This window comes from Haemorhous mexicanus, chromosome Z (assembly GCF_027477595.1).
Source record: "Haemorhous mexicanus isolate bHaeMex1 chromosome Z, bHaeMex1.pri, whole genome shotgun sequence".
Taxonomy (NCBI): domain Eukaryota; kingdom Metazoa; phylum Chordata; class Aves; order Passeriformes; family Fringillidae; genus Haemorhous; species Haemorhous mexicanus.
Genome location: NC_082381.1, coordinates 20,735,926 through 20,757,286, shown reverse-complemented (window position 1 = coordinate 20,757,286; position 21,361 = coordinate 20,735,926). Strand labels below are relative to the sequence as shown.

At 38.6% G+C, this 21,361-nt stretch overlaps 1 protein-coding gene across 3 annotated transcripts in view; it reads left to right on the top strand.

Annotated features, from left to right (window-relative positions):
• The window catches only part of MCC (MCC regulator of WNT signaling pathway), a 183,230-nt gene that overhangs the window by 24,517 nt on the left and 137,352 nt on the right, over positions 1-21,361 (top strand). For 2 of the 3 annotated variants that reach the window (XM_059873449.1, XM_059873450.1), the window contains one exon: positions 3,381-3,592. In XM_059873449.1, coding sequence (XP_059729432.1) covers positions 3,381-3,592 — 212 coding nt within the window. Of the gene's footprint in view, positions 1-3,380; positions 3,593-19,191; positions 19,826-21,361 lie in introns of those variants that run through there. The other variant, XM_059873451.1, reaches the window with a different exon arrangement.

The window sequence follows — 21,361 nt, the reverse complement described above, 5'->3', positions numbered from 1 at the left end:
TATTCATTCACTCCATTTCTTACTCTGGAATTAAAGTGTTACTTATGTAATTTGAAAACAATTATGTGCTCTTGTATTACTTATCCAATACAAATATTGTGCAATAAATTTATTTATTTATGCTTTCTTTCTGTCTAATCTTTGTAGTAATACCAACTTCCCAGCATGCTTATTACGTGGGAATTTTCATGATAATTTTTTTTCACTTAATACAGAAATTTCATGCTTCTTGTTATTCTAAGTGTAGCTGAACAGGGAAAGGCTACAGTGGGATCTATGTTGTTCTGCAAAGACTAATCTTGAACACAGATTTATTACCTATAGGTTTCTAGTTACTAGGTCAGCTATCAACCATCATACCTAACGTTTCCTTATTTTTGATTAGTATTGTAAGAGGAGGAATTGTATGTTAATTACAGCAAGATACAAGAGTTGTCTGTTAATTCCTGGTTGAATTTTCAGTTACAAGTGAAATCTCAGTTTTGACTCCAGAATTTCCCTGCAAAGCTGAGATTTGAATGGTGCATGATCCAGGACAGCATTTTAACAGCCAGAGTTCTGGAATCTGTTGGGAAAACAGTGGGCAAATTCAGGGATTAGGGTTAAGCCCAAAATAAAATACTGGAAATGCCTTCCAGTCATCTCCCCTTCCATTTTTAGTATGTATGTTTTAAATTAGGAGTATTGACATGAACTTTTAAGAAAACTTGGGTTAAAGATACAGTCATAAATATAGTAATAAAACCCCAGTGTTTCTTGATGAGTCTGTAATTGACAGGTGACTTCTGTGCCAGCTGAATGTTCAGTCTGATAGCAGATGGTGCAATCTATGAAGGCCACTTGGGTCTTTCAACAGAACTGCTGTTCTTAATTGCATGAACATAGAAGCTCTTTTGCAGAGCAATGACTTTTGAGTAATAGAAATGTAGTGCATCTTCTCTGTAGAAACATGTGCCGTATTTATCTCTGTGGAAAGAGATTAATCCATGTGATACAGCCAGCTCTCTTAATTCTGTGGCTCTGCTTGCCCAGAGAGTGCTGTTTCACCTGCTCTTGGCAGGCTTGGGAAGTGGCAGAACCCATCCTCTGCTGCCCTTGGACACCTGAGACATTTCAAGGACTTCAGGTCCGTGAGCTGCTGATTTTTTTTCTCTGTGGTGCTCTGTAGCCACACGAGGGCAGAGACACACAATGTTGTGCACAGCCACAGTGCCCTGCCTGTGGTATAAAATATTGCTGGTACCAGTATCTCAGTGCAAGTCTGTTGGAAAGCTTGCAGCATGTAGCTAGATGAAGTACAGTGGTGAATGCTGTTGGTGTGAAAGTCATTGAATTAATCTTTAATTAATCTCCTTCTACCAATGATAAGGAACCATGGTAATTATATTGGTATAAAATGTAATTGTTATGTGTTATTTTCTACTTCTATGTTTCAAGACTAGAATATTTGCATTGCAGAAAGACAGTGAAACCAACTCCAGGTTTCCTAAGTCTGCTTTTCATCCATAACAGCGTTACAGGGTCTTAGAGTGTTGACTTGAAACAACAGATCAGTTGCTGCCTTGCAGCCCTTCTGGCTGGTTTTCCACTTGTACTTTTGCATCTCAGACTTTTCTGGCAAGGGGGAGACATTCTCCTAGTAGTCCATTATGTAGTTTATTGGTTTTGCCTCGTAATGCACTGAGTAAGTAATAACCACTGATTAGTAAACACTTCCTTAGAATGCTGGTTAATGCTTGAGAGAGAAAACTAGCTCAAAAAAAGGAAAAGCTTTTAAAATAATAGGATGGCCTTACAGGTAACTACTTCTGGTTTGATGGCTGCATGTTTGATATAGAGTTTTGATCTAGTCTGTAGCTCTGGATTCTGTTCTGACTTTTCTATTAACCAGAGTGTATGCTTGGGATAGTCACTTATTTGTTTTTAATCTTCATTATACTATAGATGAAATTTTACAGTACTGCCCAGGGTTAGTAAATAATCTAGTGCCTACTCTGGATTGTTTTGCCATAGGAAATGGTTGAATCTAAAACATAAAAAAATTTTAATAGGAGTGGGACATTTGTAAGGGAATCAGAAGCAGCTGGGGGTGAAACAGTTACAAGAGTGAAACAGTACAAGAGTACTTTTCTTCTACTTGTTTTATGGTTTAACCCCAGCTCTGTGCATAGGGAATTGGAAGGATTGTTCATGAAGAAACAGGAACCCTACAGCTTCATGATCCAGAAACTTTCTCAAAGCATTCATTGTTTGTCACTTGCCACCAGATCATATCCTTGCATTGATTTGTAATGAAACATCTTGTGATAGATACATCTAGCACTTGAATTGAAACAAGTAATCCTGAGATAATAAATAAGGCAGTGGTAACATAAAAAGCTATAATTATACAGCTAAAAGATACACTTATTTGTTGGCATTCAGTGAACAAAAAGTTAAAGTTGTTTTTCCTCTTTTGCTCTTTTATCTCTGCTGCTTTTCAATCTGATGTAAGTTACTGGTACTCATTTCTCAGTCCTTAGCCATTCTGAAAAACACTGGTTTTGCAATGTACTAAATAACATATGCAAATGCTTTTAGTTTTCCTTCTGAATCTTGTAATTTAGTAATTCACCTATGCACTGGAAATTTTACTGCTTTTTTTCCCTGATATTATCAGTGCACAGAAGATGGGCAGTAATGGCTGTGGAGGTTTTGTTTTTTTTTCTTTTTTCAATGATGGTCAGGGTTATTCCTATGTCAGCAGAGTGCCCTGGCAGCCAAAGGTGCTGTGTCCTGGGGTGTATCAGCATCATTAGACAGTCAAAAAAGGTGGTGGTCCTAATCTGCACTGTGTTGTTGCTGCCTCACTTTGACTACTGTGTGCATTTTTGGGTATTTTCGCAGTACGTGAAAGGCATCAAACTATGGGAGTGTGTCCACAGGAGGGAGATCAAGATTGTTAAAGATCTCAAGGAGCAGCTGAGGTCACTGGGTTTGCTCAGCTTGGAGAAGAGAAGGCTGAGGGGTGACCCCAGAGGTGCTGATTTCCTCCCTCTGGTGAACAGTGACAGGACATGAGGAAAGGGAATGAAGCTGCATCAGGGAAAGTTCAGACTGGATGTTAGGGCAAGGAATGATTGATAGCCATTCATTCTGGAATGATGGTTGGTCACTGGAACAGGCTCCTCAGGGAGGTGGTCACAGCACTGAGCCTGGCAGAATTCAAGGACCAGGTGGATGATGCTCTTAGTCATGTGGTTTAGGTTTAGGCAGTCCTGTGAGGACCAGAGAGTTAAACTCAGTGATCCTCATGGCTGCCTTCCAACTTGACAGATTCTGTATTTTCTTAATACACAGACATTCCATACTAGAATGTTTCTTCCATTTCTGTATTTTAGGTGCTGTATCAGGAGCCAGAGAAAGCTGGGAGTATGATTCAGGAGCGAGAGACCTTCAGAGTCCAGACCTCCACAGTCATTTTATGCTACAAAAGGTGTTGGAGTATGGTAGAAGCAATGTGACTCAACAGGCTGCTCTGCAAAGACTTCTAGCTCAGGCCTCGAATTTTAGCAACTCTGTTGGAGGAAGCTACTTAGAACTTGCCAACACTGTAAGTGCATTTTATGTTTAAGTCTGCTTTTAAGTTTTGTAGGAGGACTTCTTGTGGTTTGATTTGCTTTGTTTTTGTTTTTGAAGAAGCATATTTATTCCACTCTTAGAGCCCATATTGAAGTAATTTTTACTTTATTTTTCAGAAAATTGATGTGATTTTAGCAATAATGTAGTGTATAGTGTTTCCAAAGCTTCATAACCAAGTTGTGTCAAAAAAGGTATGAATCTGTGAATGGTCAAACTGAAGTTACTAACTGATACAATTTAACAGAAGATTTGTTTATAAAAATGTCCTCCCAATTAATTTTAAGTGTGTCAGATTGCTCAAAAGTGTTGGGCAGCAGAATTCTTCGCATAGTATTTCATTACTACCCACTAAATTATGTGGTACTTTCTTTAAGCCCTTGGTGTGCTTTTTTATTTCTACAGGCAAATGCTATTCTCCATTTAAAAAAGCCCACATTAACTATCTGTGCTGGTTTTGACTGGAGAAAGGCAAATTTTCTTCACAGTGACCAATGTGGAACTGTGATTTGGGCAACACTTTTGGAGGAGTAAGACATTATTTTTAGCTTGTTCCACATTTGTATTGAGACCATGTTTGTATTTTAATTTTAACCCAGGCATCTTATAAAAGACCACCTATTTTGTAGCATGTTTCTGGTTTATGTTGCACAAAAGCTTAGGTGGAGAAGTAAAAGATGCTAAAACAAAAGTGAAAAATTTCTAATTAAAAAACATTACTCTCCACTGGCATGCTTGATTTTGATGAAATAGACTCCTTGTTCATGATACCATAAGATAATTTAAGCTGTAAGGGAAACCTCAGGAAGTTGTCTGGTCCAACACCATAGTCAAAATGGAAGTGATTGCTGACAATAGAGGAAAGTCAATGTCTTCAAGCCACATTATTTAAAAAGAAAAATATGAAAAGTATCTTGACAATGCTCACAAAAGCTTTCTTGTTTTGTCCAAGTTCCTAAACATGAGCTAATACAGGACCTGTTTTCATATGCAGAGTAAAAAAAATGTAGATATTAAAAATTCCTTAAGAGGGAAAAGAATTTAAGGAAATTTGTATTTTCTTAAAGGAATTGTGTTGTCATTTTTCCTATGGAAGATAATAAGAGATCAGCTGTGGTTCAAACTTGAGCTCACCCAGAAGCATATGGGAGCAGAAAACAAGCAGGCACGCATGTATTATAAAGAGAATAATACAGGGGAATCGAGAGATTATAGGCTGTTTAGCAGCTTTGTTTGTATGTTCCATTTCTTGTGGGGAAATAAGAACAATTTGAAGTGAGGAGCAGAGGACATGTAGATTTGTAAAAGAATAATCAAGTCCATCCAATATAATACCTCCTTTAAGAGGAGGTGGAAGACAAACAGTACACATCGTGTGTCTCCAGTAAAACATCTGACCCTGCCTTGAGTGATGTTCTCATCATCAAGGCAAGAAACATAACTTAAGTGTAGCTACCAGTGGTTGTACAGCGATGATTCAGGGGTTTTGTGCTGTCACACATTTACAGAGATACGATACAAAGCTACAGTGCGCAGTGTTACTCAAGAAGGCACAGTGTGATGGCTCCTGCATTGCTATTTTACGTAAAAATCTAAAAAAAAAAAAAAAAAATGCAGGAAGCTTATAAAAAATACAGATTCCCAGGTTTCATGGCTTTCTGAGTCAGGGGAGGACATCAGGAAAAGTTTTTTTTACCCCCAGCATGGGTAAGCACTGGAAAGGCTTCCCTGAGCAGTGGTCGCAGCACCAGCCTGGCAGAGTTCAAGAAGTGTTTGGACAATGTTCTTAGGCATGTGCTGTGACTCTTGGAGGGTTTTGTGCAGGGCCAGAAATTGGACTCAGTGATTCTGGCTGGGTCCCTACCAACTCAAGATATTCTGTGATTTGGTGATCTCTATATTCCTTCTATGCTTGCTGTCATGAAAGATGCCTGCTCTTTGTTTTAATCTGTTACACTTCTGCTTTAGAATATTTCTTCTATGCTTTTCAAAACCACAGTAGAGTCATCAGTCTCTCATTTATATGTAGATGAATACAATAACATCTTCATTTGACTCCTGCTGAGCACTGGTGTCATGGGTCATATGTAAATTTTTGCTTCGGCTTTATTAAAATGGAGAGAGAATGGAGCAAGAGAAAATTGAGAGAATTATTTACTTTGGGTTTCAATATTTATTCATCTTTCCACAAAATTTAATACTTTGGGGCATGCTTACTGCAGTCTAAATTTAGGCTCTTCAAAGAGATAAACATAGCCTTCACAGAGCTGAGATTTAATATAGGTTCTTCCTTCTCTGTCTCTTCCTCAGATCTTTCACTGAGCTGCATTTGCCACAATGACAAACTAGCTGTTCCCTAGCATTCATTCTCAGCTTTCCCATTCTTAAAAGTTGAATTCAGTTAATTAATCAAGTGTCAATTCTTGTTATTAATGTCCTAGTTTGCCCTCTAGCAGGCTTTTTTTAGCCTCATTTTGACTTTAAACTCTGCAGTCAGTCTAAAGACATCCCTTGTGGTGATAATGTACTCCAACCGCGTAGATTATACCCCTCAGTCAAGACAGAGGGTCTCCATGCTGCCCTTAACATTTAGGTTTTCCATTTGCAAAAACTAAATGAACATCAGTCCACTGTGCCTAGGAAAAAAAAGATTTATAAGGGAATTTTTTTTTATTGCATTTTTGTAATTTTGGAAACATGCAGCTCTACAGCATTTATCTCTACAGCATTTTATCAAAACATAATGCCTGCTCTGAAGCATTATTCTTCATCACAGGAGTGATGCAATTTTTTAAACAGTGCTATTTGAAATTTAGCCACTTATTGCATATGTCTCTATTCTCTGCTCATTTTGCATCATTTTGCTATAATTTGATTTATTAAACCATGTTCAGATTCAGCTTTTGTTTTAGCTGAATAATTTATTCTGTAGTCTTTATAGGGTGTTAATCTCTTTCAGCGTTTTCCAGATTTGCATTATTAAACTTAAATATTAAGAGCTTGTTCCTCTTCATAACTCTTCCCCTTGGTACCAACATTTATGACTAAAATGTTAACCTTTCACATGACTTGACACCACTTACTGATGATGTACCTATTTGTACCAATAGGAGTCCTTATGTGTGTGTGTGTTTGGGAGTTGTAAATAATTTAAATCTTCATGGACAGAGAAGAATGCAAGCATTTTGAAGGATTTGTTGGTGCATGTAGATGTTTGGAAGCAGCTATGGGATCTCAGTTTGCACCCTACAGTGCCACAAGGAGAGATAGAATTCTGATCCAGGAAATGCAGTACTGCTGTTCTATGGAAACCTCACACAGGCAATATCTCAATATCATAGGCATATTTCACATTAAAATTCCACTGAAGTTTAATAAGCAGAAGCAGTAAGATTTGCTTTAATTCCCTTTTCTTATTGTCCTTGCATGTGATTAGAATACACTTGATTTTTTTTTTTTTAGTAGAATATGTGGATATAAATGGTAATGCATGTATTTGTGCCTAATGCTGGTTTCTGTTGCCTAGAAGAAGTGGGAAGATGAATGTATTTATTGTCAGAAGTAACTTCATTTACATAAATAAAAACCCATTGGATCTGTTTCATTTGCCACAATGATAAGATCTCTGTTATTTTAGTTGGAAAAACCTCTGGTCTGCTGAGAAAAGTCTTTAAAATGTGACCCCAATTATGTTGATACGTGGTGGTTTTTTAACTACCCTGGTCTGGTGAGATCCAGAACACTTGGATTTTTCCATCCAAAGATACTCCTGCTATTCTAAAACCTCTTTAACTACACCTTCCTTGCCAGAGCTTTTTTACTTGGAAAAGATTTGGTGACAATATGGTTGACTTACAGAGGGGAAGGGTACAGCTGTATTTTTGAGAAAAGTGTGGTAGAATTTCGTTATGACCATGGTTTAGTAGGCTGTGTTGCTATTTCCTCCTCAATGCAGCCATGCCACATGGCTACATTGAGGTTATTCTTAGTCAGAGAGAAGAGCTTATTTACAGAGTTGCCAGAATTACTTCCTGCAGCATCTCACTCTTCTGGCCAACCACTAAGTGTGCATAATCCTGCTTTTTGTCTTTATCTTGACTGTCAATGCAAGATGGATGTGTCTAGGTGGGAGGGTGTTGGTGCAGACTACTCCACCTGCAAAATCTGCACTTCTCATCTCAAGAGCAGCTAGTTTTTGGAATGTCTCCTCAAGGACAAACAGCAAACTAGTACAAAAATTTTCTTACTGGTATATGCTCTTTCTTATCTCCCCCCGTCTGATTTGCATGTGTCTGAACCTCATCTGGAGATATTAAAGACATCACTGGGCTTGAGAATAGGCTGTTAATTTGCATGTGCGTGACAAAGTATGCTTTATGTACAGCAGAATTAAAGCAACTAAACTGGATTTAGTTCTAGCTGTGGACTCTCTGTCAAATGCAGATACCACCTCTAGTGTGTACACAGCCCAAAAGTTTGTAAAGTACAAAGTTAAACTGAAAATACGTGTAACAAATCAACATATAGTTGTGTTAGCATTAGTTTCTCAGCATGATCACTAGCAGATGAGAACTCAGTGTCTTTGTTTTAGGAAGTGTCATGTTATCTGACAATAGATGTTCTTACTGCAATACCTCTTTATTAGACTCAGTGAATGTCTACCTTGCTAATTGTTCTTCCTGGAAAGCATTGAACTGCAAGTTATGACAGACAGAACCACTATTTTGAGAAGGCTATTCTTTTTAGTTGACATAGTTTATACTGAGCAATAGTATTCTGAAAGTCACTGTTGCATTTTTCAGGAACACATGACTTTTCCTTTCCTACCTGGATCTGCTCCTTAATCAGGCAAACCTAATTTGCTGTGGTCTACTTATATTAATAGCTTTATGTATAAAAGAGCACATTATCATTTTGTTTACATTTATGTCAGGCTGTAGTGCTGTTTGTTCTGGATAATTGCTTCAAACAGTATCAATGCTCTGCTTCATCCTGAGTCACAATAAGCATTTATGTGCTCTGAGGTACATGTAAGTGTAAATTAAGTGATTTACATGTAATTTCCATACTGCTGTCATGTTATTGAGCATATAATAATTTCTTGTAATTCCTTAATATTATAAAATGTACTTTAGTAGGAGAATATCTCAGAGGTGCTTGGTATATGGCATATGGTCACATGTGATATTCTGTGATGAAATTCAAAACACTGAATTTAATCTCTTTGTCTGGTATTTTCTCCAGCACATCAGACAATTTGACAATACATCAAGTGTTCTTACTTCTTACCTTACCTCCTACCTTGTCTGTTGGATAGCCAGCTGATATTTCTACTGTCCTTTGCTGTGTGACTATCAGGGCATGTGCCTACATAACCAACAATCTTTCATTACAAAGACTGAAATTTAGATTATCTGGTGATAAAAGATGTCTGCTTGTTCATCTTTTATGTATATAAGTTTTTATGTGGCTCAAGTCAGTGTAATGTTAATGTGTTAGAAACATGGTATCATTCACCCTCCCAAAAAGATGTACACCTTGTCTGTGTAGTGTGATTTTTTTTTTTTTTAAGACTACATTTTGGGCTCATTTTAACTAAGCAAGTAAATGTGAGTTTTAAAATTGACTCCTTAGAAACAGGAAGGATTGTCTGGTTACCTAAGAGAGCAAAGATACTTTTGCAGGGGATGAGGGAAAAAGGGATTCCTAGAGATTTGTGGTAGTCTAGGGATACTCTTGTATCTCTCCTAAATATGAACAATTTTCTCTTTTGCTAATTTATAGGCATTAGATGTAAAATAAATGGTAATCCTGTGGAAATTCTTTTGGGAAATGATCTTAAGGGAAAGCAGCAAGAAGTCTGAAAATGGAATTGTACTGTGAGAAAGGGAAGTCTGTGGTTGGTTTGAGGCTACTATTGTTTGGTGTTGCTGTTAATGAGAATCTACTTCAAAATTTCTCATTTAATTTCTCTTTTATGGTTTTGGCGCTCATTAATATTGGTATGTCCTTTTCTGGCAAAGTTTGCCCCTTTTATCCCAACCCTCCTCTCCAAATCTGCTCTGTTTTAAAATAATTTTTGCCTTAGTGTGGGAAGCTCTGCACCTTTAGCTTTCCCACCCCTTCCCTTACAGTCAGGGAAATGTGCCCCAAAGCATCAGATATCCCGTGCTCTCAAGGCAGTTCTTTTTGAATGGGGCTGGGGACTCTGTCCCATGTTTGGCAACCTGTACATACAATAAACCACTGGAGCTGGATCTCTTCCTCTTTTCCCCTTGCAGCCATGCTTTCCCCATATTCTGTATGCAACTTCCACTACAATTTCTTTTTCATGCCAATAAAAATCATTGCTATAAAAATGTAGCCTAATCATGCCTTCAGTTAGAACTGAAATAGAAAGGCCTGAAATTGAAGATTCTAGTGGTGCGGACAGTTGAGCCTACTACAAAAGCCCTGTGCCCAGGATAACCTTGCCTTCTGTGCGTGTGCTTCCAAACCAAGCATCGTTTCCTTTCTGCCAGGCTAAAAATAGAATCCAAGAATTCCATTAAAGCAAGAACTGATTATTGGCATATTGATTCTGGAGGGTTGGCTTGTCCAAAAGCAGGCACAAAGGCAGTTTCTTTCTGACGGACTTTATGTTTAGGGGTGTGGGAAGCTGTTAGCTCTTTGATCTCAAGCCAGCATTGTAATGGACCTTGTTTGTCTCAAGCAGGCATCAGCTGTAATGGGATTATGTTTTTTGTTTATAGAGGCCTGGCTTCTGTAGCCCTCTAAAATCATTGTCAATTATTAGTTTTTCTCTTAAAATGGACATTCTGGATTACGTCTGCCAGGACTCATCTATTTTATATGAAATGTAGTTTTGCTGTCTTTTGGATTTCCAACATTATAACATAATTATAACATATTATAATTATAATATGGCAAATTATATGTATATTTTTTTGTTCTGTTACTGTTTCCATCTGGAGACAATCATAGCACAGTGTGATGGGTGTCAGCACAGGTCCCATTTGTTCAGGCAGACTATTAATAGATCTTTTTGACTGAGGCTTTTAATTGGATCTTTTGCATGACAGTCAAACAGTCTCTCTTACAAGCATATGATAAAGTTGAAGTGCAGAGGGTGATGGGTTTTGACCTAGTTTGGTTGATGTGAAATGGCATGTGGCAATCAGGCACTATAGAAAAGAGGGTCTTAGCAAGGGTGTTTAAGTAGGTGTTTGGAAAGTTTCAAAACTTCTAATTTAACTTAATTGCAAGGACTTTGTATTTTTTCCCCCTCATTGCTCAGAAAATGCCCTTGTGCATCCAGTATTCTTTGCTGTACTCAAGGAAGCTCTGGCTCTAGTGCAGGTGTTCCGATCCTTTTGCTTTTCCAAATTTATTTTTCCCCTCCAGTTGTCTGAGATGAAGAGCAATTCACCTGTTAAAATGGGCAGCATCTTTGCACACAGCTGTATAGAATATAATGTTAACATTATTATTATTAGTAGTAGCAGTAGTGCCAAGCTGAGTCTGAGGGCCAGGGGTAGTCTGGTGGAGCAAGATTACCCTCCTGGGTTCTGGTGTGCCAGAAGGATTGCCACCTACCTCTTGTCACAGAGTTTTCTTTTTCACCAGATTTTCTGCCTGCTCTCTTGAGTGTGAGCTGGTGACTTGAGTTTAAGTTGGCAGTGCCAAGCTTCTGTGAATCCTCATTTTTTAAAAAGGTGGGGAGATGACTTATTGCTCTTTTTCTTTTACAAGCACTACACCCTTGTGTTCTGGTTACATGTAGTACAGGATTTTGGTAATAAACTGAAAATCTTCATTGCAGTCCACAGTTGAAAATGGACTCTCTTAAGTGCTTTTGCAATTCAGTGCTAGTTTAGTTATAATGGAGTAATCAGCTGTTATCCTGCCAGCCCAGAGGGGCAAAGCAGAGTTCCCATAGAAACCTGTCAGTGGAACAGTAAAATTCATCAAGATGCTCCTGTCCCTTGGAATTATTTCTCTGCCACTGTCAGGCCTGGGACACTGACCTGAGGCAGAGCAAGATGCTGCCACTGTTAGAACTCCCCACTCCTCGTGTTGTGATGTTTTTTAAATTACTGTGTGGTTGTCGGCATCGCTGTTTTAGGGAGCTGTTAAAATGGGAGGGGAGTGCTTATACACATGTGCTCTCTTGTGCTTACTGTTCTTACTTTTTGTTAAAAACTGTTTCAGCATGATTGCTCCATTTTGGGCTAGAAATCCACGTTATCACTTCTCATCTGGGAGGCAGTTTATGATTGTAGTTGTGTTGCAGTGAATTAGTAAACTCCACCTTTCTTCCTGGTAGGAAGCAACCAAAGTAAACTTTGTTTTTTCACGAAGGGCATTGTCTGTTCTGTGAAGAGTTCATAGTGAAATAAGTTCACCCCACTGAAATACTCAAGTGAGGTTCATGCCTTTAAGCCAAATAGCCATCTGTAATTTCCTGAACTCAGTTTTGTATTTATTTATCTGCTTGAAACTATAATTTTAGGAACATGACTGGAAAAAAAGACATTGAATCTTTCTATTCTCTGAATTTTTTAAGTGATTATAAATGCATATTATTGTTTGAATCTAATTTTTACATAGATACAGATTTTCTGATATACATTATAGAAAAGGAGAGAAAAGTCTTTGTTTCTATAGCACCTACATGAGTGGTAGGTGTTTTACATAATAGTGAATTATCTTGTGCCAGGATTTTGAATTGTGAAGGCAGAACAAACAAGATTTTTTTTTATACAAGACATGGGGTTGTTTATTTTACTTGGTTTAGTTGGTTGATAGAGCCTTATCTGAAAGTAAACACTAGAAACAGTAAGCAAATAATTTCTTAAACTAAGGGACTATCCAGATGAGGCCTCAAAATGAAGATTTTAGTTCTCTAATCATCTGAAGTAAGTGTAAGTGGCTTGAGAAAAATGTCTTGGGATGTCGAATCAAATAAAACCGTACAAGAAGAGAGCTCATAAATGCTGAAGCAGTGTCGTTTGCTGTCCCTCAACATGTAAAATGGAGCTGACAGGTCTGAAGGCTGAAGTAGACTTGAGTGAGGCAGAGGTAAGATAGCCTTGAAGGTTATGATGAGAAACTTGAGTGTAGGAAGATGTATAGGAAAAATGTCACTGGGGAGATTTAAATTGTATATGGGAAAGCAGTTAGAAAGAAAAAATGAATTTTCTTGACCAGATCTATATGTCAGGTTAGAACAGAGAGTTTGGATTTTATGTTTAGCTGTCCACAGAGAGAAAAAAACCCATAAATGCCAGATCTTTAGAAAAAAAAAATTCTAGTATTTATCGGATAGTAGAGAGTTGAGAAGTGATCTGTAGACCGACTTGCTGACCTTCATAAGCAGCTACTAAACTATGCAGTCACAAAATATATTGAATTAATGAATGTAGATGAGGACTGCAGGAATTCAGTTACAACAATCATAGAATAGATCTGGTTGAAAACTTGGGGGTTTGATTCACATTTTTCTATATGTTACTTTGGCTCATGTCATTGTTAATGTAAGTTTAGTCATAATTTCTGCCAAAAGAAAGCACACCAAACCTTTAAGTGGTCAGAGAAGTTGATATTCTTGTAATTTAAGTGCTCATGCCAGCTAAAGTCTTGCAGAGCTTCAAGCAGGGATCTTTCAGATGTTTGCTTTACATTTGTCAGAATTGTTGGACTGGAGATATTTCAAGTGGAATATTTCACTGGATCCAAATATACATAGGTAGGTAGGTAGGCAGGCAGGCAGATAGATAGATAGATAGACAGATAGATAGATAGATAGATGAATGGATGGATAGATATAGCTAAATGTATGTACACACCTGTATGAGAGATGTATGTGTGCACACTTGTTTGTGAAAGTATGTACAGGATATTTACCAAGGTCACACACTGTACATACACAAATGGGTGAAATAGATGTACATAAGTATGTGTGTATACACACATATGGTCAGAAACTATCCAGCAGTTCATCTGTTAAACATTCAGAGATCTTGTCCACAGATGGTGAAGTGGAATGCTTGGCTAGGTGGGGATGAAGTGCCAAAGCACAGCTCTGATGTAATCCAGGGGCCAGGACCTATCCCCTTTCTTTGTGGGAACTCACATCATCATTGATCCATGGTTCAGAACACTCTGAGTAAGGGAGTTGAGTGTTCAATGTGCCAGTGGTAATGAAAGTCAGAGTGGAGAGAAATCTTGGAGTTAGGAAAAATAATTACATGCAGATGTCTTGGTATAGTTCAAGGGCTGCTGAACATTTGCAGAGGCACGAGTATAACTGTGGAATGGGGCCTGGAGCTGGAAATGAGAGCCTGTGAAAGACAAGATACAAAACAAAAGAGAGGTAAGGAGGGAATAGAGGTAACCTCACTATTAGAGATTGGGAAAAATAGGAGAGACTTAGCAGGCGAGTCTTTCTGGATTCTATAAAAGTGAGAAATTTTGGAAGATGTTGAGTTCACAATTGATAAACAAGAGGAAATACAAGTTGGCTACCAAGATAGTAGGGACTTGAAATGAAATGAATTAATTTCCTTGTGGTTAAGAACTGGAGGAATTATGGATATGAAGGGACGCTAAGCAGAAGTATGATGGCAGGAATTGTAGTTTACAGAATGGCCTTTTTGGTGTTTCTAAGCAAGGAGCAAATAAAGTGATGGTAATTAGGTGGCTCTGACGTAGAAATGGCTATTGTCTCTCCTTGTCCTCACAGACAAGTCACCAACATAAAAAACAGGCAAATTGACTCCTAGTTCTTTTCCTGTCCTGACCTGATGCTGAGGTTTTGTGGGGTCAGCGGGAATACAAATGAATGTGATAGATTTGGATGAAATGACAGGAAATGAGAGTGTTTGTTTGACAGGTTGGTGAGTGGCTTCATGGCGTGAAATACTGGAGGATGGAAAGAGGGATCAAGTGTGAACTCCCAAGGAGACTGGTCAGGTCAAGGATGTGACTTTTTAAGTGGATTGAGTAGCTGAGGAAGGGTGAACAGGTGACAGTAGCTGATTGAAGTGCTGTTTTGTAATTATATTGTTCTGGACATATTATCTGTTTCAGACTAATCGAGATGGTTTGATTCAAGGAAAGAAAAAATATTTACTCGTGTTTTTTTCAGAGACAGTGCTTCATTTTCCAGTGTAAGGTTAATTCCAATTGTTTCAAATGGGTTGGATTTTTTTTTCTCTCAGCTTATATGCATGTGCTTTACTGTCACTAATGAGAACAGTTTGCATCATGAACCTACCATCCCTTTCAGCCTCTCCCTCTTAAATCATGGTGCATTAGTGCTATTGAATAAAGAATTTTCTGGAAATATTATCAAACTTGTATATTGTATTGAATTTGTGCTTCTAAGTTTAGCTTTCATTCTGATCTGAGTGCTATTTTCTAATGGAAATTTGGACTTTGGCACTCTGCCAGTGTGTTTCCTGCAAGAATGAAAAGGAAAAAAAATTGTACTCCAATTGTTTGTACTAGACTTGCAATACTTACAGGTGTGATTTGTGTGTTGGATTGTGCAGAGCGCTGCTCTAACTGTAGGGATGATATTGAAACAAACAAACAGGAGCTAAATGCTCAGTCGACTTCAATTGGTTGCATTTCAATTACAGAGCTAATTAACCAGAACCAACCAAGGAGGCCTTATTTCATACATCCTAGAATCCTAGATCAGCTAATGGTGCATGTTGCATGCAGAGTGAAACTCTGAAAGTGGTACACACTACGCTGAAGAATATGTGACATGCACATATTTAGTAGATAATTACTTTTACACTGTAGTTTTTACTCTACAGCTGTTGAAACAAGGAAGGAATATTCATGTATGCCAAGTTTGACAACGGCTCCAGTAACTGTAAGCTAATAGACTATTGTAATTACTGAGACATATTGTGAGGGAGAGGTCTTATAAAATAATGAGAATGCTAGTGTTTTGCATATTTTGTGGCACTTTCAGAAGCAGAGACGAGGTGATGGAATTGTCACTTGTCCCAAAAGAATCCTTTCACACCATGTGATATAGCAAATCTTATTAAATGCTTATTCAGATGCAATCAATAAACTAGAAATCCTCAGTGAATCTCAGACATATGTCAGTGATTCTTTTTCTACACCTGAATGAGATTAAACAAATGGAATAGGGTGGCCATAGGATTATTAGTTCAACGATCAGCAAACTGGCCACTCTAATGGTTGTTGCTGCATAATTCTGAAATTATCTTGGGAAGAATGTGTCAGTGCAAATGCACTTACCACAAGCAGTGTGTGCATCATGAGTGTTTTAGAGGTACATAAGGCAGTAATGGATCAGAAATGCCCTGCAACTGAGTGGAAGGCCAGGCCAGCGTGTCTGTCTCAGACAGAAAGTGTGCAGTGAATGTTGTTTCTGAAGTCTCTCTGCTAGTCAGGTTTGTCCATCTTCTTGTTACCTACTTCCACACCGAGGCATCCACTGACAATGTGTCATCTTGGGCTAAGAAAGATCTGATTCTTCTTCCCACTCCCAGTCCAACCCCCTCCTTGCCTGTAGAGGCTAAAAAAAGAGGCAGGAGCAAGGCTGAGGGCAAGGGAGCATCGCTGTTCTAGGCAGGGAACTGAGTCACCAAGACAGAGAATGAACAGTCGGCTGCCAAACAACAGAGAGGGACTGAGTCCAACAGGCCCCTCTCTCCCTGAGTCACAGGGTGCTCTGTTCATTTCCTGGCAAAGCAAAATTGGCACACTTGAGGTTTTCTTTTGTTTGCTTTGAAGCCTGCCTTTGGCACAAGCCAGTGGGAAAATACACTTTGGCTTAAACAAAGTTCTTTGTACCCTGCTATTGTATTAAGTCACTCACGTGTATCTGGAAGTGGTGAAACAGCCTGCGGACAGCTGGGCAGGTCTATCAGGGAATTTGATTTTATGATGTAACATCTACATTTGGTTAGTTAATGGACTTGGAGAAATGCAAGACAATAATGACATTTTACACAGGAACAAGTTCTCCATCTTCAGATGTTTGGGATATGTTCTTGATGCTCCTGTTTTAAAAATGTGATATAATAATAACTGTTTTAGAAGAAATATTACTCTTAGTCTTTGCTAGCCCTCCACAGTAAAGAAATGCCTGCACAGTTTATAAGGATGTTGAAACAAGTGTTGTCAGTTTTTATGGGTTAGTTAACACTTGATGCTTTCCAATTGAGAAATGTCTAATCCCGTACCACGCAGTGCAAGTATGCAGAGGTTGCAATGGGAGTCATCTGGGGTTAAAGTAAAATAATTTCTCATCAGAGTTTGGTTTAACCATTTCATTCATCTGCACACATGAGTTATAATTAATTTTTAAATGTTAAACAAACTTTGTTCTGAAAGTACCTGCGTGTATCTCCCAGGTTCTTAGGCACAATTGAAGCTGTGCCTAATTTTGTGTGTGAATTCTGATGTTTTTCAGTCAGTCTCTGTCTCTTTCAACCATGTTACTGCATAGAGTAGGAAAAAGGCAGAAAAAAATCCTGTGTAGCATAGGTGTAGAATGCAGAGTGGATCTAGTTCAGATCCTGAAGGGTCCTGCTTGGGTTGTAGTATCATGTGCTCTGGTCTATCTGATGCCTGGTCTGCCAGAAATGGACAAACAATGGTGAGTTTTGAAGAAAATAAATCAGAACTCCTAATTTCTGAATGCCTGTTCACAGTCAGCAGGGAAGTATTTGGCAGTATAGGGATAGAACATGGGAAGTGCAGTGTATTGAATCCATAATTAATATGAGTTCCTTTAGAAAAGGAAAAACCTCAGAACTTTATTCTTAGTATTAATACTGAGGCTCAACCTTGTGCTGGTAAACCTGTGATAGATGTGATAAAACTGGATGAAGATAGGATCAGAGCCGATTATAAACAGGAAAATAAAGGTAGTATGGGTAGTGATACAAAATCCAAAAGACTGCCATTTTTTTCAAGGCATAGTTTTGAAAAGATTAAACATTTTTAAATGTACTGGTGCAGGAATGTGTCAGCTGCAGAAAGTTTTGAATGGAAGTTGTTGGGTTTTGACTTACCTATGAAAAATGTGCTGAGTCACTATACAGCACCTTTGTTTCTGGGTACAGATCCCCGTTAATCACATTTTAATGTACAGGAGATCAGTGTACAACACTGCTGTGGATATACTGTTTCCGTGCTCCAGTCTGGAGAAGCCTGCACTCCCCTGCCTCCCTGCCCACTGCAGGGGACAGCACGGTCTGTCCCAGCGTCGCCCTGTGCCGTGAGACACCGTCCCTCTGCCAGCAGAGAGCAGTGCAGCCCTTCGCCGGGATTTCAGGGGCCATAACTGGAAACATATGTGGGAAACAAAGCAGATGAGTGAGGAGGAATATATGCAGAAGCACTGAACACAGAGGCAGACCTGAATGGAAGGTGGGACAGGGAGGATGCACTCAGTGGGGAAAACAGTGGAGAGTGGAGGTGATGAAAAGTGGGAATGAAAAGAGGACAGGAAACCCCAAAATACAGACTGTGCTAAAGCAAGCTGGAGACCTGAAGGATAAAAGTAAAACATCTTGGAACGAGACTGTGGCATTCCTGTTACCCTATGAGCCACAGGAGTGTTACAGCTCCTGGTGCTGGGTATGGAGGAAGGACAGGGACCCAGGATGTGCGACAAGTTTGTAGCACCATAGAGCAATATAGGTATGCTTTTCTGGATTCTGGATCTTAATGTGCTTCTTGTGGTGAATTATCCCTATGTCCACATGCTGATACTAATCTGTGACTAACAGAGGAGAAAGAAAAACTCACATGATTATTTTCAAAATCTTGCTCTTGGAGTACATTGTTTTCCGTGCAAATGAGTACAAGGATAGAGGCACAGCTTGTATAGCATTTATTCCTGACTCTTACATTTGGGTTTTTTTTCTGAACTAATTTGGTACTTCAGTAATATATTATATTCAGATGGTCAGATAAATTTCAGCCACAGAGGATTGTGTTTCCTACATCTGACTCAAAAAGTATATCAGAATCCAATCAGAAAGTGTGTGGGGCTGTGTTATAGGGAACAGAGGAAATGGGAAAAGGAGTCGTCGTTTCTTGTAATGGGTACAGCATGTGCACAAATCCAATTTATTAAGGATTTTCCTCTATTTCTAGAGGAATGTTGAAAGCAAATGCTTTTTTCTCCGCTTCTTCTAGTAGCATCTCCTGAACTCTTTGTAAAATGTCAGTCTGTTATGTAAAATCTGCAGCCTTCTAATGGTGCTTTCAGACTTTGACCTTTTGAAATCATTACAATCCCCCATCCCCTACAGCTCCCCATTTTTCCTTGCTTAATTGCACACAGGAACAGGGAAATAGGAATCCAATTTATTGTTATCCAGGTGGCGTTTTCCTGTTACTTAGCTTTATAGTTTTCTGTATAGTAATTAGTATGCAGAAAGCTGGAGAGATGCCTGTAGTTCCAGAATGAACTCTCTGTAGCTCTCTCCCTCCCTCCCTCCCACTTGCGCTCTCCCTTTGGCACCGCCCCTTCCATGCACCCTTTAGCCAGCAGCAAGACAGCTGTGTTTGATCATAAACCACTTAAACTCCAGGCTCACTGGCAGGGGAAACTTTAGCGTGAAGTGCAGCGTTGGTTTCTCTCGGGGAAGGGAGCTTTCTTCTCTTTTCCTTTCTGCCTCTCCAAATACTGAGGACTATAGCAGCACTCTGCTTTTAATTTCTCTGTGAACTTGTGTGAAGCTCGTCAAATTTTTCAGAGTATGTTCAGCGGCATTGAGAGATGCCTTTTAACAGAGTTGTGGAAAAGGGCAGCATAAAGCAGACAGCAGAGATGAAGCACGCCTTGTAGATGGACTAAGACAGCCCTTGGATCCTGGTAAGCACTTCATTCCCTGCATTCTCTGAGCACTTCACATTATTAACAAGTCTCTAAGCAATGGATTGTCTGTGAAGTCAAAACCAGTTTGGCTCTTCCAGAAGATCTTGCATCATTAACTTAAACTCTCAATGTGGAGTAAAAATGGCTGTCTAGAGCAAAATGTATAAGAGAGAAAAATTTTGGAGAAGAAAGTATTGAATCAGTTGAACAGAGCTTTGAAGCATTACAATCTGCAGAAATCGTCAAGCCCTGAGAAGTCTAATCATGAATTCTGGAGTTGCTATGAAATATGGAAATGAGTCCCCTGCAGAGCTGAGCGAGGTAAGCAGTTTCAGTGCCCTTCTTTACGCTTTAAAAAGAAACATTCCCCATTCGGGCTTTCAGTCCGCGAGCAATGCAATTAAAAATTAATAGAATGTGTGTCTTGCTATAACTTGCTGTGCCAGTCAGGAAATGACCTGAACTTTTTTGCTGCTTTGCTCTGAGTGAGTGGTGAAAGGCTAACGATTGCAACCATGTAGAGACATTTTTCCTGTTACCCTGCAGCAGTGATTGCCTTCTCTCCGAGAGCTGTGTTTATACCCAACATTCATCTTTGCAGTAGGTGAAATATGGAGATCTCAGTTGAGATTAAACAGATGGTGATTAATTTAGGAGGGAAGTGGGGTGAGTAGAAAATGACAAAAATTTATTGGTAGGACAACAACATTGGCAGAAGTTGTTTTACTTGTATTTAGCCAAGGTGATACTGTTTGTTTAGGTTAGATGAATTAGGTTACTTTCCTTCCTTGCCTAAAAGAAAACAAGTAATGAGAAACTTTCTCCTTTTTCACTGGAAACCATAGTCAAGCTGTTATTTCTTATAATTGTGGATATGTTTTAGTGTAACATGATTGTGTGTGTTTTTAATAAATTTGAAATTAAAGCCATATCAGATGTTATGCAAATTCTTAATAAATACTTTAGAAGTGGCATACTTTGTCAGTTACTGAAATGTCTTAGATGTGTAATCCTTGTGGACTTTACTGAGAGCTGATAATTTAGTTATGCTATGAAATCCCAATCATTTGATTAAGGTCATTTTGTAGGAAATTGAATCTGCAGACTGTCTTGTCCCAGTTTAACTGAAGTGCTTCTCTGTTCCTTTTGCCCATTTCTTTGATACACCATTTACTGTGACATATCCTTTATATGCTTGGGTTTTTGAGCATAGGATATGCCTGACAGAATAAGAGAGTTAACAGTTTCTGGATTTAATTGTATAGAGAAAGGAGACCCTGAGGTGTAGAATGGAATAATGATATAAGGGGAATAAATCAGTAGGCTAGTGAGGGAGACAACAATGTAGAGGGAAGCACAGTAAATACGTGAGAGTTAAGCAAGTGCTGTACCCTGCCATACTAGAAGACAGTAGGTTTGTGACTGGGAGGTTCTGACAAAAGAAATGTCATAGGTACTTATAGTTCTCCTTAAAGTAAAAATAGTTAAATTTCATTATATCTGTGTCACTTTTTTCAAAGTATTGCTTAGAAATTCTGTATTGGCATTTCAGCATAAGTGGGGTTCATAGATTCAGCATATAGTTAGTTTTGGTCAGAGTTTCTGGCTGTGGTTGTATTGATGGTGATTACTGCTTTCTATCCCCTCAACATTTAATTTTCAAGACTTTGCAAGACAATAGATCATGGAGCGTCTCAAAGAATTGATATTGGAGTCATTATTTGAAGCAGGTAGTATTTACATTGCTATCTTAAATTACTTATTCATGTTTCCTTGGTGCATCGACTGAGTAAGACTTTTGTTGTGAGAAATACCTTTTCTTTCTGATGTTTTAACATGGGAGATATTGAAAGGAGT